The sequence below is a fragment of the Ictalurus punctatus genome, chromosome 9, assembly GCF_001660625.3.
Source record: "Ictalurus punctatus breed USDA103 chromosome 9, Coco_2.0, whole genome shotgun sequence".
Classification (NCBI taxonomy): domain Eukaryota; kingdom Metazoa; phylum Chordata; class Actinopteri; order Siluriformes; family Ictaluridae; genus Ictalurus; species Ictalurus punctatus.
In genome coordinates, this window is record NC_030424.2 from 21,866,526 (window position 1) to 21,885,320 (window position 18,795).

The 18,795-nt window shown below is 38.5% G+C and overlaps 2 protein-coding genes across 3 annotated transcripts in view; one reads left to right on the top strand and one right to left on the bottom strand.

The window, feature by feature from the left end:
* Window positions 1–308: 308 nt before the first annotated feature.
* On the bottom strand, window positions 309–5,382 carry fcf1 (FCF1 rRNA-processing protein; the record flags this gene model as incomplete). The annotated part of the gene is given in 8 exon segments (NM_001200591.1): window positions 309–545; window positions 1,030–1,124; window positions 1,251–1,338; window positions 2,899–2,971; window positions 3,060–3,208; window positions 3,353–3,424; window positions 3,555–3,619; window positions 5,357–5,382. Coding segments are annotated over 8 exon segments (594 nt in total). The 3' UTR covers window positions 309–496.
* A 90-nt stretch (window positions 5,383–5,472) lies between these two features.
* arel1 (apoptosis resistant E3 ubiquitin protein ligase 1) overlaps window positions 5,473–18,795 on the top strand; it is a 39,876-nt gene continuing 26,553 nt past the window's right edge. For both annotated transcript variants that reach the window (XM_017476699.3, XM_017476702.3), the window contains exons 1-9: window positions 5,473–5,612; window positions 6,888–7,207; window positions 7,852–8,020; window positions 11,368–11,588; window positions 12,014–12,085; window positions 13,300–13,526; window positions 14,758–14,995; window positions 15,401–15,570; window positions 15,918–16,098. In XM_017476699.3, coding sequence (XP_017332188.1) covers window positions 7,060–7,207; window positions 7,852–8,020; window positions 11,368–11,588; window positions 12,014–12,085; window positions 13,300–13,526; window positions 14,758–14,995; window positions 15,401–15,570; window positions 15,918–16,098 — 1,426 coding nt within the window. In that variant the 5' untranslated portion in view covers window positions 5,473–5,612; window positions 6,888–7,059. The remainder of the gene's footprint in view (window positions 5,613–6,887; window positions 7,208–7,851; window positions 8,021–11,367; window positions 11,589–12,013; window positions 12,086–13,299; window positions 13,527–14,757; window positions 14,996–15,400; window positions 15,571–15,917; window positions 16,099–18,795) is intronic.

Here is an 18,795-nt window from a genome sequence, read left to right on the forward strand (position 1 = left end):
ATACTAATTAGCGAACATCACAGATTTAAAAAAAAAAAAATATATATATATATATATATATATATATATATATATATATATATAGAGTAAGAAATGTGTTTTTCAGACTTAATGATTTAAGTGCCACGTTTAATTGCTGTTTATGCCTAGATCAACATTTAATGCAAGAAGAATTTTATTACCGTTTTATTGTACAAATATTCTACAGGCCGTTAGGACGAAGTTGCTGATAAATGTCAGAGTGTTAATTTTCTCATGAGTGCTCTCAACACAGTTTGTCAATATAAATTTCACAAACACGCAACCCACTTATTCACATTAGTTTATTTTCACTTACCCAAATAATTAACTATTTTGTTGTAAAGGGGGTAAAAAAAAAAGACAAAAAAGGCATGGAAAAAGCCAAATGTGCAAAACTGTTGAATTACAATGCTGTGGTTTATTACAGAATCAAAAAACCAGACTGAAAAGTTAGATCATTTCCGTCATTACTGTACTATAATCTTGGTGCACCGTAATCATCTGGCATTCGTTCAATGTTATACCTGTTGAGTAAAAGAATACAAGAAAAAAGTTACAATTTATTATAAATTGTATATTAAATATATTATTATAATAAAATCCCAATCATTATGTGGGAAAAACAGCACTACAGCATCCTGACAGTTCGCACACACAGAGTATTAAAATGTGTTTATTTGAAAGTGAATATATATTTTTTAGAAGGTTCGCTGGTTATATTCAATGGTTCACTTTCATTTAATACAACTTATTGTACATGTAATATATTCCCAAAACAGTATTTGTAAAATTGTATTTATCATTGCTCAGAATAATTTCTATTACACAGAGCAGAATTCACTAATGAACGATGCACCCTCTACTGACCAACAGCAACATTGGCTTCAAGTGATGCATTTTAGCTTGCTTTTTTTTTTTTTTTTTTTTTTTTTTTTTTTTTAAATCAGGTGACTCATTTTCAAGGGAAAAATGAAAAAAATCATTCTAAGCATTTGTTTGCCTGATTACCTGTGATTAGAGATGTACATGATTGGGACTCCTGGGATTTTCCGAATTCTCCTTTTCAGGTCTCTGTCCACTGTGGCCACGATGTAACACTTGTGCTAGCGAGGAAGGGGAATAAAGAATATTACATGCAATTCAATTTCAATTTGCAATTCAAATTCAATTTAGGTAATGTTTTTTAACTCAAGATGTAGATCAACTGACAGATGGCAATGCTGTCTCACCTGAGTTACCCTTTGGACTAAGCAGTCATCAGCATATGTTCCCTTATGTGAGCATGGCAAGCGTTCAAAACGAGGGTCCTTGGCTATTCTACAAAGGAAAGACAAATGATAATGAAAGCCATAGGGCAAAAAAAAAAAAAGAAAAGAAAGAAAGAACAGATCCCCAAAACCCTCACAGTTGAACTCAAAATCTAGAAATTCTACAAATCACAGCTTTCTTAAAAGCATTGTGGCAGTTAAACTTAACTACACTTAATCAACTTTTACACAACAGCTTTTATATAAAAGTTTAAAAATGAGTCAGGTTCTTTAACGGCTACCTTTTTATTCACATTGATATCAGTTCATGTTCTATATCACACCATGAGAAGTATGGAATAAAACACGATGGGAAAAACAACGATGGAATGGTGTGATACAGCCAATTGGTATTGGTGTATACGTGTGAGTTCTTCCATTTAGCAAAACATCCATTACAAGAGCTATTAAACTAAACAAGAGTAACTAAACTAAAAACGCAGTTTGTCATGTTACTCGAGAAACCAGAACGCAAATTGTCCTCTGTCCTGAAGACTCTCCCCTCGCAAAAACCTTACAGACTGTTACAAAGCGCTGCCACCCAAGATTCCATAAATATTAAACAAAAACTTCTCCTTGCAGAAAACTTCACGTCATCGATTATACTTGTTCTTAAATAACAACACATTTAAGAAATCCATTTGATGATTTCTTAGCTTATGCAAAGAATCTGCCATCTGAGTCCCTGTGAATATCGTTATTATAGAAATGATAATAAATTCGAATGAGAGCATTAATATAAACCTGTAATTCAAATTACAGATGGTACTGCTGTCAGAGAAAATTAATCAACGCATCTTGACCAATCAGAAGTGAGAATTCATCAGCACTGTAGTATAATAAACATTTCTATAGGCTCAATGGTTAAGGCTCTGGGTTACAGATCAGAAGGTCGGGGGTTCAAGCCCCTGCACCAAGCTGACACAGTTGGGGCCTTGAGCAAGGCCCTTAATCCTCTCTGCTCTAGGGGTGCCGTATCATGGCTGGCCCTGCGCTCTGACCCCAGCTTCCTAACAAGCTGGGATATGCGAAGAAAAGAATTTCACTGTGCTGTATATGTATATACACATATGTGACAAATAAAGGCTTCTTCTTCTACATAAAATTTAATTTATAAACATACACAACTCAGTATCTACTCACCATAATGTTCTGACATTTGAGAAAGGAATTTCTTTAAAATTTTAAAATATATATAGTATTCTATATATAGTATAAATACACAGTGAGCGAGTTCTTGGAAACATATCTTGCAGTTACACTTTTCAGGCAGTTTTATCAGAACCACCTACCATACACGTCCAATTTATAAATATACAATTACTAACTGTAGGTCATCTGCTGCTATGCAGTGATCTCATGACACTACCTTTTCAGCATTGACCTACAAAGACCTTCATTATGGCCAATTTTATCTAATAAAATGTCCAGTGAACGAAGATACAAGGTGTGTGTACATAACCAAGTTGCCACATACGCACATACTAAATATACATTTATAAAATATGATTGCAATGTTTTGTTATGTGAAAGAATTTAAGAATGTGTGTTGTTTAAGAAATTTGTTAACCTCAAAGCAACTCTGTATTTCATCCCAAGTTTCTCAAGCTCAGCCATGACACAGTCTGTGATGCAAGGAACACCTGAAGAACACAAACCCAACATCAGTGACACAAAACCAGTCAGCTAATGAGACCAAAAAAAAAAAAAAACAAGACAGTGATCACCCACATTTAGCATAGAGGCAGTCCATCATTGACTGAACTACATCAAGTTTGGCCTTTATGGAGAAGTTGATGAAGTTTGTGTCCACGAGAATGTGATAGGGAGGACCGAGCTGAGTGTTGTACTGGAAGAACATACACGATGGATATTTTGGCCTGCGGGGATAAAGAGGGTGTGTAGTTGTACGCAATCATCAGTTTTTCATCAAAGACAAGTTACTATTTAATCTGGATACAAACCATTTAGGAAAATATTTTAAGCAACATCGAAAGAAAGAAACAACAATCAAAAACTCTTACACTTCTTGTTCTTTGATGGCCGCCGGATCTTCTTTTTTCTTTTTCTCTGTTTTTTGTCGATCTTTCTCCTTTCTTGGTATTAGAAAGAAATCATACTGAAATATTAGATCTGGCATGCACGGCTTTAGAGTTGTTTTACTATTCTACACATTACTACACATGATATTTTGCAGGGTGAATGCACTTTAATTGAATTACTTACATTCTTTGATCCTTCAAACTTATCATCCTTTTCATTGCAGCATATTTCTGCTTCTTCTGTTTCCCCTAATTATAAGAAAATAGCCGAAAACGTTACCACTTCAATCAGTTTCACCTTAACACCAACACAAAACCATGGAGTTGCTAATAGTTCCTTCTTAAAATCACATACTTCTGGAAAAGACCATTAATATTGGCAACCAACCAATAACTATCACAGACTTAATCAAATTCCTGGGCACAAATAGCAGCCCACTTAAGTGGGAACTGAACACCATCATCATCAAGAAAGTCAAACAGTCAAACACTTCCTCAGCAATCATCCAAAGCACCCTGACACCCTCCCTCACTCTCTGGTACAGCAATACCGACTCACAGGTCGAGAGGAAACTCGCGTTCAGATCGTGCACAAGGCCTCAAAAATAATGAGATAAAAATATAACCTCTCATTACCCTGTACATCAAATACATCCAAAGAGCTTAAAACACCCTCTGACTCCCGATCCCACCCTGCACACTAGTGTTAATTTCGTTAATGAAAACTATGACAAAAAATGTTCGTCGATGACCTTTTTTCCATGACTAAGACGAGAAGATGACAAGACGACACTGACGTCATTAAACACTAACTGTGACCAGATTAACATTCAATATTGTTGACTAAAAAAGGATAAGACTAAAATGTAGTTTTAAAAGAAGGGGTCGTGATATGGAAGATGAGGATGAATGAATGGTGTCTGTTTTGTGCCACACATAATTCATGAACGTTCCTGTCTTGATACTCAAGAAAGCATAGGGTTTGGAGGAGACATGAAATAAATGTAATTTTATCACACTTTATTATATAATTTTATATATATATATATATATATATATATATATATATGGAGGGGGGGGGGCATTTATATTTATATTATATTTACACTCCTGTCATCAGAAAGTATCTCAGCTGTTTAATCAATACTAATCTTGGCTGAAAATGTCTAAAAATGTCAACCAACCGTTTTCGTTGACTAAAACTAGACCGAAATACTAACGGTTTACTTTGACTAAAGGTAAGACTAAAATGTCCAGAGGTTTAATCAACTAAAACTTGACCAAAAAAAAATAAAATAAAAAAAAATCAGGATAAGGTTGATTAAATATGAAAAAACTATCCAGGACGTTTGACACAGGACTAAGACTAAGATTAAATAATTGCTGACAAAATTAACACTACAGCACAAATCATATTTCATCCCTTTCCATTTCCAGGTGGCTTCAGAAACAGTTTCTTTCTCAGAACTGAACCCATGGCAACATTTCAGTGAATGCTGTAAACCCCTGCTTCTCTCACCTTGGACCTGATTTACTGTTTACACTGACTTTACTCCATTACTCTGTGAAATCGTATCTCATTCTGATGGTACTGATGTATAGTTATTACTGTTTCACATCTATTCCGATCACTACTGCAGCTACTGGTTTAAGTCTATCTGCTAAATCCGCACTTACATTCTTAATGCACGTTTCTGGCACTTTATTGTTTTGCTGTATTGTCTACTATTGATACTGTTAACGCAATCCCCGCCAACACTGTTGCGTGACGATAAAAGAATCTTAAATCATTTTACACGCATTCATTTTTCTTGAACCGTTTAGCAAACACAGCTAGCTAGAAATAATTCACTTATTATTCTCAGTGGAAATCCGGCGCCCAAAACTAACATTTCTGAAACATAACGCGTATCGTGATGCGGAACAAATATTGATGTCAGTTTGTTTCCGAATTAACGAATAGTATTTTTTTAAAAAAACGCTTACCATTTTAGTTTCTGTAGAAATAAAACAGAGTAAAGCAAAAAAAAAAAAAAACCTCGTGGCGACAAAAACGCGTCGACGTTTGACGTCATCAAAAGTCGACCTCGCTGGTATTGCACTTCTTCCGCTTCTCAACGGGTTACTGCAGAAGGATATCAGCGATAAAAGTACAGCTGTACTGTTCTGGACTGTGACGTATAAAATCAGCTTTAGAGACAGGGCTTGCTTTTTTGGGTGGTTTCACAGATCTAAACGTCTGGTAAATATTATTTCTTGTGGCATTTTAGGATTCCGCCATTATTTCTAATAAGGCTCGGGTTAGCTAGCTGCCTGGCTATCTTGTCTTAATGGACTTTGGCATTTCTGCCTAATTAACAGCAACCAGCTTAATTTATTCGCGTCGGAGAGGACTTATTTTTACAGCCGTTGTTCATGATTTTTTTAAGTTTGCGCGCTTATCAGGGTTTAATGTCGCTGACACTGCAGTATAAGCACTGCTGGAAGAGCAGAAGTGCCACTATGGTTTTGTTTAGCCAGACAAATAACCTGACACACCTGGCTCCTGACACTCATGAGCTCGAGCGCATTGCAAGGCTTGCAATACTTTCCTGACTATTTGCAATTGTTTCCAGTAGTAATAATAATAATAATAATAATAATAATAATAATAATAATAATAATAAGCAAGACAGTAAATAGGTTAAATAAGGCATGCTTGAACTTGATTTTCAGGAAAGGAAACCAGCTTCATGATTTAACCAGCACTTTATTTTATTTATTTTTTTACTTTTTATATTTCTGACAATATACTGCTCTAATACTGGACTAAAATGATTTAGGATTAGATTTGAAAATCACATTTGATATTGAATTTATGATACTGTACTACTGTATGCTGCCTGACAACATAGATCACAATTGTGAACTTCGAACTCTACCTGTCTTTAAGCTCGCCGCCATTGTGGTTCTCATGTTTTGCATAACATGGCAATAAAATCTGACACCAGGATCTCATCTCGTCTCACCTCGTGCACTGAGTATCAGCCAGTACCCAGAGCTCTGATATTTCCATTAGGTCTAGGAGTTAGGCCATTTGTCAGAAGCAGCATGGATTTTTAGCACACAAGGTCTGCTGCTGTACAAGGGCACAAGATGAATCGATTTGTTAATGAAATGTCAAATGATGCATAATGTGATCTCCAGTTCCAGTGCCTGGCTGTATTTAAGATGTATAGTAACTGTGCACTGGTGTGACGGCAGATAATTATAACTAAGTATTCTCGTCATTGGGATAGCTCATATATAATGAATACATCTGCATTACACTGTCCACCCACCCCGTGTGCTTTTTAAATATTTACATTACTTTACAACATGCCTTGGTTGCTTCTCTATAAGCCACAGGATTGGATTTGCATTATTTAATAGAAAATTTTCCTTCATTTTCTTTCTTTTTATTTATTTATTTATTTATTTTTAACACGTGTATACATCAACAGAATGCTCAATTTGGGGTATTTTGTTTCTCCTACAGATATATTCAAGTGCAAAAGATGACATGGGAAGAACACTGAGAAGAAAATACATCTTCTGAAAGCACCAAGAATACAGATATTACCAGAGAGAGAAAGAAAGGCTCCATCTACATGAAGTCCACTGTTATTCTCTGAGCACACAGAAGTCTGATCAAGGCTGAAGATGGTCTGATGGACCGACGCTTCTTGCTGACATTAATCTTCTGCTCAGTCTCATGGATTTTCTTTTGGGAACTGCGCTGGAAGAAGAGCAAGGAAAGTCAGATTGAAGAATGGCTGCAAGGCCATAGTCTGTCTGAATACAAGCGTCTATTTGAAGGTCAGGAATGTTTAGGGTTTTTTTTTATGTTATTTGATAGTACGTGTCAGAAATAAAGTTACTAAACTCTACTATTTCCTTTTAGCTGGTGTGACATGGTACAGTACCATTAAGGGTACATCTTTTGTACTTTTAGTATACATCTTTTACCTGAAAGTGCATAGTATAAATTTACCTAATTGGATTTTAAGGATTACCGATGTAGATGTACCTTTTGATGGTACACCATATGCGCCTTCCGAAATGAAAGATGCACAATAAATATCCAAAATATTTACTACTATATGGTGGTACCACTCCAGAGACAAAGAAATGTACCGCTTGGTACTTTTTATTTCTGAAAATGGAGGATTGTTTGTTTGTTTGTTGACCTCAAACCAAAATATAAATTGCACTGGAAGTTCATGTCATCATCTCAAATCATCAGAGCTGTAAAAAGATTTTCATTTAAAAAATCCTGACATACAGGTTAGGTGTCATGTATTATGTGAATAGACAGGAGATTATAATGAAACGAAAACAAAAAAGCTTAAATTCAATATCCAATCACAGATCTTTCTTGAATAGGACTGCAGCTATTACTTTGCCTTCTCTTAGCCTGCATGTAACATGCTCTCTTTATGTGCGGATGTTTGATTGTACAGATGTGCAGTCTCTGGAAGAGTTGAGTCTGAGTTTGCTGACTCGTTTGGAGGAGGTGCTGAAGGAACAGCGGCGCTGGAGGGACATCGCTGAAGCCAACGTCCGTCTGCTCAGAGACTTCGCCTTTCAGGAGTGGCTGTGCTCCCAGAGCCTCGAGCACTACTACCACACGTAAGACTAACCTACACACCATTTATGTTCAGAGTCACGATTCAAGACACGCTGGTCCTATTGGATCACAGTGAGTCCGCCCTAGTCAGGAAAGTTACATGGAAGTGTTTTTTTTTTTTTTTTGGTGCTGTATGTTATTGTTGTTTGCATTTTATTCCACGAGGGGGCAGTAGTGCTTACACAACCCGCTCCAGCTGAATGACATTGAGCTCTGCCAGCTGCAGTGAACAGGAGGTCATTGCAGCAGTGACTGTTCGAGCGTTGTTCCACTCATTCTGTCTCTGCAATGCTGCAGCGAGTGCCGCAACATTCTCACACACACACCAAAAGCACAAATCAGTCTTTACTTGAGAAATACTTTCACTTTATGGATATTTTAGCGATAAGATACACAGTAGTAGTAATGCTTAGGCGTTTCTTACTCTGCTTATTCTATTATGTTTGACATTTAGGCTTATTATTGTGAGTAAATGAGAAATCAAATGGTTTATCGCATTGTAGATGATGTCTCAAAAGCTTTTAAACGATTCCAGACATCAAAGTCTGCATTACTTGGTTTGTGCTTTAGTAATTCAAATCTAGCTGGTGTTTCTGTTGTCATTCTCTAAGTATAACCAGTTCTGTTAAACTCTTCAATTATTTCTTTTGCCACAGCACTGCTGAATTCTCGACTCTGATTGGTCAGAAGGTGTTAAGGTAGTGTCAGCTGTAATTCTCATGTCAAGTTTTTATTAAGGTGCTTGTTCTAATGCATTTCTGTAGTAACTGCTTACACATGTAGGGTGGAAACTCCACATAAAGAGATTACAAAATGAGTGTAATCCTAGATATGCAGGAGTTTTCTGTGAGAAGATATTTATTTAGTGTTTATGGAAGTAGTCTCCAGTGTCCACACTTTGTAACAGTAATGCGTAAAGCGGTTTGTTTTTCCTGTGTTGCAAAAGGTTGGCAGTAACTGCAACCAAACGCTACCAATAACTGGAGATCAGACTTTCACTTACTTCTAGGACTTACTGTTACTCTTTGGATCCTTGTCTTGCTGCATAATCCAGTTATGCTTGAGTTTCAACTTATGGACTGAAGACCAGACATTCTCCTTTAGGATTTTCTGGTAGAGAACAGAATTCACGTTTCCCTCAATTATTTCAAGTTTCCCAGGCCCTGAAGCAGCAAAGCATCCCCACACCATCACGCTTCCATCACCATGCTTGACTGTACATATGTTCTTTTTGTGGAATTCCGTGTTTGGTTTACACCGAATGTAACGGACCCCTGTCTTCCAAACAGTTCCACTTTCAACTCATCAGTTCACAGAACATTCTCCCAAAAGCTTTGAGCATCATCAAGGTGTGCTTTGGCAAAATTCAGATGTTAATTCGGACCTTAATGTTCTTCTGGGTTAGCAGTGGTTTTCACCTCGCCACTCTTCCATAGATGCCATTTTTGTCCTGTGTCTTTCTGATAGTGGAGTCATGAACAGTGACCTTTATTGATGCAAGAAAGGCCTGTAGGTCCTTTGGTGTTGTCCTTGGGTCATTTGTGACTTCCTGGATGAGTAGTTGCTGTGCGCTTGGAGGAATTTTGGAGGGTCAGTCACTTCTGTGAAGTTTCACTACTGTGCTGAGGTTTGCCATTTGAAGATAATGGATCTCACTGTGGTTCTTTGGAGTTCCAGAGACTTTGAAGTAGCTTTGTAGCCCTTCCCAGACTGATGCATTTCATTCGCCTTCTTTGTCATAGTGTATTACTGGGTAAGACCTTTTAACCAACTTCATGTTGTTGAAGAGTTCTATTTAAGTGTTGATTTGATTGAACAGTGTTTGCAGTAATCAGACCTGGTGTAATGATTGCAACTTGTGGGAAAGGGTCACTGTGAACGAATCTGAATGAACCTTTTTGGTGAATGGAATCAAAAGATTTGAATCATTGGGATGATTACCGCTGCTAATCGATTGTGTAGAGTGAATTGCAGTGTTGTCTATAGATGTTGAGTCTATAGGCGTAGTGGTCTGGGTGCTAAACTGGTTGTCACAGCCTGCTCCAGTCTTTCCTGTTTGCACAGTGCCCATTTCTGTCGTAAATATTTTACATATGTTGTGACTTCATCCATTTGACTACCATGACCACGTAATGCCGTTCCACACCATTGAGAGTCGTCTGAATGTTTATGAATTACTTTTCCATCGGTTGTGCTGCAAAATCAAGACTAGGATGTACCAAAGATAAACTACACCGAAGTCTGGAAGGGACACAGTGAGTAAACTATGCTGCAGATGGTGGTGTTGCTTCTTAAAGTTCTGCTGATTGCAAAATGGAAGATTTCAAGTGGTATGATGTCTGTAGTGTATACTGAAAGAAGTAAAATACCCTGGATCATAAACGTGCCTTGAATGTAAGCCAATCAGCGAATACTTAAGTTTTTAAACTTTTTTTTTTTTTTTTTTTTAATGTTGCACTGAGCGTGCTTTCTATGTGCATGCGAAAATGACATTATAATGGTTTATTCTTCCAGTTCATAATGGTTTGGTCTTATGCTGATGCGCTGTTGTGCCTCGGTATCAGTCTCTGGCTGTTAATGTTCAAGAGACGGTCTCTCATGACTAAAAGAGGAAGTTTGCATTTTGTGTCAGGATATGGTATTGGTGCTTTGCTAGCATACAGAGCTGTTGTCATTATATGATGACCTGTTAAAGTGGTCCGAGAAAAAATTATTTTTAAATTAAAGAATTATTAACTATCAGTTTTCGGGGTTAGTCACAGTGTATGATGTGATGTCTCACGGTTAAGTTTGTCAAAACACTGATTAAAATGCATTTCTATCAATTTCCATCTCCCTATTCAATTTACATAAAACATCCACAAATTTATGAATCTGTAGTAGTAGATACTGAACCAGTAAAATCTGACATTTAGATGACTATGTTTAATGATCATGGTTTCTCTCTGCTCTCTCTCATACACCGAAATCATGCTAATATGTAATTATATGCAAGTTAAGTGCCATTACGTATACATAATGATAATATACACTCAGTGACCACTTTATTAGAAACATCCGTTCACCTGCTTATTGCATTTAGTCACTCACCCAATCATGTGGCAGCAGAACAATGCAAACCTTCATGTAGATGCAGGTCAAGGGTTTCATTTAATTTTCATATCAAACATGAACAATGAGGGGAAATGTGATCTCTGTGACTTGTGTGACAGTGCCATGTTTGTTTGTGCCAGATGGACTGGTTTGAGTATTTCAATACTGCTGGTCTGCTTGGATTTCCACTTTGCACTCGTTCAGTGTTATATGCGTGTTATTTGAACTAAGCCTTGCCTCACTCTCTTCTTCATAGTCTGAAGACCCTGGGATGCGCTAATCTGGATGACCTAGCCCAGTTTGACAGCCAGCTTCAGCTTTCTCTGGCAGCCTGGGGCTATTACTACGAGGACTACATCAAGCTGTCCACAGGCGTAAAGGTCCTCCAAGCATCCCGGGGTAGCAGAGACCAGGACTACGAGGTTCAGCTGGTGCACAGCCTTGCCGAGAGGCGCCTGAATGAGAAGTGGTCCATCGGTGAGTTCAGTGGCATCAGGAAGACTTGTGTGGCTTTTGTTAGCCTTTGTTAGTTCCGCTGTAAAATTACATGGTTATATAAGGTCACCACACCCTGACAGCTTAAATGTGTGTGCGTTCGTTCTCTTTAGCTTGGTGTCGTCACTCTCGCTGCTCACACCCATTCACTTCTGTTTTTATTTAAATTGCTGCATGTTGTAATGTACAGCTGCTTCTCAACAGAGTACAAATGAAATCCGTGTTTTTTCCTTTTAGAAAGCAAGGAGAGCCAATAAAGGAAACTCAACATAGTTAACAATTTTAGGTGTAAATGAGGCCAGCGTCAGCTTCTGTTTTGACTTTGGTTCGTACTGTACCTGTTCACTGTGTCAGTGTTCTTTCACTGTAATGCAAGATTACATTGTCTGCATGTTTTCCTCTTTCAGCTGGAGCGCTGATATTTGGCTGTACTGTTGCACTGTGCTTTCTGATAAGGGACCTCATGTTTTACGTGATTGGTGAGTTTTACCTTGGAACACCACATGTGTAAGATGTGCTTCTGCAAGTGATATCCTCCTGCAAGGTATTTTCTAGCTGAATTCTTAACACACCATGAATCATTTTAAGCACTTGTTGTCACAATAGGGCTTTTCACATTGCGCTTAACCCCGGGTAGAGGAACCTTTCTGCTCTGAAGCAGTACCGCTTTTGCACTGTTAACTCTGCATTGCCGTGCCAAAACTGTACAGTGTGAAACGATAGTGTTAAAATATACAGCTAGCTGCTTAACAACAGACACGCAATCAAAACTTGAACAGCATGTGCCTCAGATCACGTGCTTTGTACAGTCACAGAAACCCCACGTGTTGTGTAAACGGTTTGAGAGAACAATAAAATAAAAAAATTAAAAAGTCAATTGGTGATGGAAAACGTGTCCATCAGAGTGAAGAGGAGACGGTTTTATTTTCACAGTTATAGTCAGAGAAGTCATTGTAACAAGTCTATTTTTGGTTCGAAGTGAAATGAAGGAACCGAGGCAGGCTTGACCACTCAAAACAGGCTCTTTATTTACTGACAGTTTTTACTTTTGTTTCTCAGCGAATTTTGTTTTACTGTGCTCATATTTTTAAGAGAGATATCTGAGCAGCACAGAACCTTTTGTGTGCATGTGTGTGTTATTTATATATATTTATATATATATATATATATATATATATATATATATATATATATATATATATATATATATATATATATATATATATATATATCTCTGGTTTGTCAGGGGTCCTGAAAGCACAAACAGACACACAAGTAAACTCAGGCTAATAGGATGCAGTTGAGTCATCACGTGTTTCCTGCCTCCTCTCTGTCCACAGCTGATGCTCGACCACGCCCCCCACTGCCCCGCCCCCACAGTCATTTATCCAATCATGATTGTTGAAACCACAAATATGCAAATAAGTACATTAACCCAGACCAGAGTTTAGGAATGTACAGTGTGAAACATCAGATTATGAATACCCAGGATTAATCTTTAACTTCGGGTAAAGTATGAGCCGTGTGAAACAAGATAACCCAGGATTCCATTTACCCGGGGTTTCGGATGACCCAGGGTTAACTATTTCAAGTGTGACACACCCTAATATTTATTCTTGAATATTACTCAGTTCCTATTTCACTTAAATTGACTTAACCATGTTTTATTCCTCTTTATGTGCGCTTTGTTCAGGTGGAATAACCGTTTCCATCATCGCATTTGTCTTTACCATCAAGTTCCTATGTGAGCTTGCAGCACGCGTGGTCAGCTTCCTGCAGAATGAGGACCCTGGGCGTCGTGGCGACCGTAGCATTTACGACTACGTGCGGGGGAACTACCTGGACCCGCGCTCCTGCAAGGTCTCCTGGGACTGGAAGGAGCCACAGGAAGTGGGCCAAACCATGAGCTTCCGTGTGCAGGTATCCTCAGCACTGCTACAGGCACATTGTCATTATGTTAAAAGTGATGTCATGAACAATTTCCTTGCAAAGAAACACACATGATTTACATAACATCTAACTGTGCCAAATATTTTTTCATTGTGACACAAATGCTAATTAAACAAACAAGCAATCATTTGTTTGTTGCATAAGTATTCACCCCCCATGGGTCAATACCGGGTATGTGGTTACATCTGAAAGTCTTCATGGATCTGTCTCTATCAGCTTTGCACATCTGGATCCTGAACATTTTGGCAAAATGCTCAAGCTCTGACTGATGTTTAATGTTTAAGTCTTGCCACACTGTAAACACTGCCACCTCTCCCACCCTTCACCCATTTTCTCCTTGATTAAAGCTAGTAAGTCTCCTTTGTATATCATATCATATAGTCCACAGATGTCAAAATCATGGCAGGTGTTGTTATTTTGCAAAGAATAAATGACATAAAACACAAAACCTAACATGCTAACTAGACCTATAACCAAACCAGTTTAAACGTGGACAATGGAAAAAAAAAACTGGGGTGTTTACACTAGCAAGAACAATGTAGGCCTTATTTTTGATTTTTGTGCATCTGTACGTTTGTAAATAAATCTGAAATCTAGAAAACAGCAGTATACAGGTCAGAGTTTCCGTTAGCTGATAAATAGCGGTTTTTGACCGTTATAAATTCAAAATTCCTGATAAAATCAAAAATTGTCAGGCACAATGTCCGGTAAAAATATTTCCACAAAGCAGACGTTAGACAAAGTACGTTCACAATTGCACACAAAATAGGTTCTCTGTCCGCACAAAATTAGGTTTTTTTTTATGTTTCTCCCCAGTTTATTTTTCGCTTTTCAATGGACACATTCAACCACACACACACACACACACACACACACACACGCGTCTCTGCTGCCACAATCGCGTATACTATGCATAGTCCAAAACAGTGCAAAATAAACATCGAAGTTCAATGACCGGATTTTTTTTTCTAGTTTGTCCTGTAAACTTTATCATTCCCGGACACGTCGGCCGGCACCAAAATGTCTTCGTGGAAACTCTGATACAGGTGTAAAGATAAACAGTTCTAACTGTGTTGCACATATGTTCATATTGTGAATTAGAGTCCTGCAATAAGCATAAGAATCTCTTTAAGATTACAGTAGTGGTTCTTAGAAGGTAGAAGTATTTTACAGTATGCTAACTTTGTGTTTTTCCTCCTAGCTCTTCTATAAGAATAGCCAGCCGTTTCTCGCTCACGGGCCCGTGGGTTTGAGGGTGAACATCACTCACATAGAGCTGGCTCTGGACATTCCTGTCACCCAGGAGGTCCTTCAGGAGCCCGAGTCCAACGTGGTGAAAGTGACCTTCACTGTGCGCAAGGCGGGCCGCTACGAGGTGGCTGTTAAACTGGGGGGGCTCAATGTAGCATACAGCCCCTATTATAAAACATTTCAACCAGGTAACATGAGCGCAGAGGTGATGAGCGCACAGCATGCTGTTCTTATCATGTTCTCTAGTTTTGTTTTGATATTACACGTTTCCTTATGTAATAGACCCAACGTTCATTTTTCTCATTTCAGTCAAAGTGTTTGTATGCTTTCTACAGGATTTCTAGGACTTTCATCTTCTTAGTCAGTTGTGTTTATGTACACAATGCGCTAGAGTGCTAAAGCCAGTTGTAAATTCAGCTCTATTTGGAACATATCATCAGTATTGTTTAAAAACATGTTGGTCATTTTGACTGATGTGCTTGTATTGTTTGTATCTCGTCGCAGATTTGCGCTTGTTTCTTTCTGTCTGTCGATCACTGATTTGTTTTGGCTTTTTTGCTGGAATTAAATGTCACGTCGTGTGTTCGTTACAGGGACGGTGGTGCCATCCAAAACAAAGATTGCGTACCATTTTTCAACTCTGGTGCTGACGTACGGTCAACAGCACACACTGCAGATCGAGCCTCGAGACGAGTATGGTAACCCTACCAGTAACTCCGTCTCTCTCGTGGATGAGGTCAACTACAGTGTGCATATACACTCAGTAAGAGCTCTTACAGGATGAAATAATAACATCTAGTGATTAATACATGATCGGAACATGCTTTCTGTTATAAGGCATAAAATGTCTGATGCGATTATGTGACACTTGCCTAAAAATATCAACAGAAAAGGCACAGAAACATGCGCACACTTTTACGCTCCTCAAGAAATACTGATTCTATCCACCCCCTTCCTCTGGTAGATTGGTGTTACATGACCAGTATTTGCAAACTGGAGAATTATAGGCACTTTTATACTATGACTTAAATAATATAGGAAACAATTAACTCATTATCACGTGTTTTATTTATTATTTTTTTTACATTGTATTTGTTTTGTGTCCATTAGTTGGGGACTATAGAAGAGGACAGTTCTGAAGATTACTACAGCATGACAGTTTGTTGTAATAAGCCACAGTGTCAGGTTCTGCTGCGGCTCACTCTGAAGAAAAAGGGCTGCTTCAGGGCGTGCATCACTTACAGGGACCAGCCTCTCAATAATGGAGAGTTTGACATCATTGTGCTTAGTGGTGAGTATCTTCATAGCTTCCATTTACTTCTGGCAAGTAACAGTAATATTTAACTGTGCTTTCACCACTATTCATGTTTGGTGCTTTAGTTCAGTTTGTTTTGACAGATTTGTACCCTCCACCTTCACAGAACCCCAAAAATCTGGGGTCTCGTCTTTGTCCAAGTGAACCATGGTTCAGTTTGTTACTGCTGAGAACAGTTTTACGATGGTTCGCACCGCATTAATGTGAAAATTTAGCTTCATTTGGGCAGTGAAAGTTTGCATTGTATCAGGTGTATGACCACAGATAATATATAATGCACACCACCTGTCCAGCAGGACCTCTGAAATTTAGCAGAATAAATGCCACGGCTGTGTCTGTATATCCCTACTAACCTACTGTACAGTGGGCGAAAAGCATTACGCCAAGGAAGTCGTATGTCCGAATTCTCAGTATTTATAAAACAGTAGGCGAGAAATACCCAGATGACCTGGATTCTGCAGTAAGGATCCAATGGAGGACACTGCGCTATCCCATAAGGCAATGGGGACTGGCACGGTGTCCTCTCTTTTTAAGTGTAAGCTGTAGGTATTGAACATTGTTAAACCGTACTTGTGTAATTTGTTAACTTGCTGAAGGTTTAAACAAGGAAAAAAACAGTTGCAATGCAGGTAGTCTAATCTGGCAGGCTCTTTAAGTGTTTGCAGTTATGATGATGTCGTAGGTCACATGGCAATGCCAATATGGCAGATGTAGTTTGTCCGGATTGCATTCATATTATACGCATATACTACGTACTCTCACATTACGTACAACAGTTATTTCTAGCACACCTGTAGATCAATGCGTATGTATTTGTTTTCCGTTAAATGGTCTAAATTCACCTCAGAAAACGATATAAAATAGCTCTGTAATTGTTCGTAGTAATGCCAGGGATTATTATTGACCTTAAATGACGGCTGTTGGCATTTCATCTCTAATAAAAATGCACTTGTGTGACCTGCAGAGGAAAGCGATACTTAATGACAGGGAGGCTTCCATCAAAGCACACACTGTTAAGTTCCTGAAATTTCTAAAAGGAAGTACAAACAAAAAAAAGGAAGTACATGTACAAACAATTTAGCACACAGGAAAATTGTTCTAATGTGAACCCAACTGAGCCAAATGAAAGATTTAATGTAAAAGATTTGGCGCAGACTTTAACAAACAAACAAAACAAAGCAACAGTCAAAGTTTTACTCGCTTTGATCTGGACCTACACTAGTGCACGTAATCTTGCTGAAAACGGTGTGTGTATGAGCGGATGTCCACAGTCGTGTGCAAGTGAGTGTGTAGTTGAAAGTGCACATGTGAGCAATAGGATTGGGCAATGATGTCATTTTAATAAGACTTAATAAAACAACTTAATTGCAGCAGAACAGCTTATGATGTCAGAGTCATAGGTGTTTATATTACATTACTATATTTTCCCTGATGGTGAGATGATTACACTCATAAAGATGATTAAATGAATTACATCATGGTGGGTATTATCATTTTAATAAGCCTGTAGATGACTGAAGAACTGACATGCATGGGAGAACCATGGTATTATATTTTAAGATTATTTGTGCCCTAATTGCGGGGCAAAAAAAAAGCCACTTTGCAAAACCTGCAATTCAAAAACTTGTATAGTAGAATATATTAATTTCATTTCCAAATATGAAATGGGGGGTTTGATTCCCACCGTGCCCATCGTTCTCCCCGCGCTGCAGGGGATTCCTCCGGGTACTCCGGTTTCCTCCCCCAGTCCAAAGACATGCATGATAGGCTGATTGGCATGTTGTCCAAAAATGCTCGTAGTGTGTGAATGTGTGAGTCTGCCCTGCAATGGATTGGCACCCTGTCCAGGGTGTATCCCGCCTTGGCCCCCATGCTCCCTGGGATAGGCACCAGGTTCCCCGTGACCCTGAAGAAGGACAAATGGTATAGAAGATGGAGGGATGGATGGATGACATTTACACTTTAGACAAATTTTGGTAATTATTAAGTAATTATTAAAAAAATTATGACGTGAAGAATGTAGCCAGGAGCAGACGTTCATCGACAAGGACCCATGTCACACCCCTCTTCATCTCCCTCCACTGGTTATCTGTAGCCGCCCGTATCAAATTCAAGGCCTTGATGCTCACGTACATGACCTTGTCTGGATCAGCACCCCCCTACCTCAACACTCTCCTGAAGGCTTACGTTCCCTCACGCAATCTGAGATCGATTAACGACCGATGCTTAGTGCCTACTCAGCGTGGCTCAAGGTCCCTATCCAGAACCTTCAAACTAACTGTCCGTCAGTGGTGGAATGAACTTCCAACCTCAATCCGGACTGCAAAATCTGTCACTATCTTCAAAAAACCGCTAAAGACCCACCTCTTCTGTGAACATGTAACTAACCCCTAAAACGCCAACCCCACATCATCCTTTTAAAAAAAAAAAAATTTACTCTGGCTCTTACACCTCTACTCTGTGCACTTTGCTTTTCTAGAACTCCAATTAAAGATCATGTATAGTAGCACTACTTGTACTGTTCTCTGCTTGATATATCGCTTTGCTTGTATTTCCTCATTTGTAAGTCGCTTTGGGTAAAAGCGTCTGCTGAATGAATAATTGTAAATGTAAGTTATGGATCAGATATCCCTAATCCTTTGATTGTCTTCTTGGCACAACATGAACTTATGA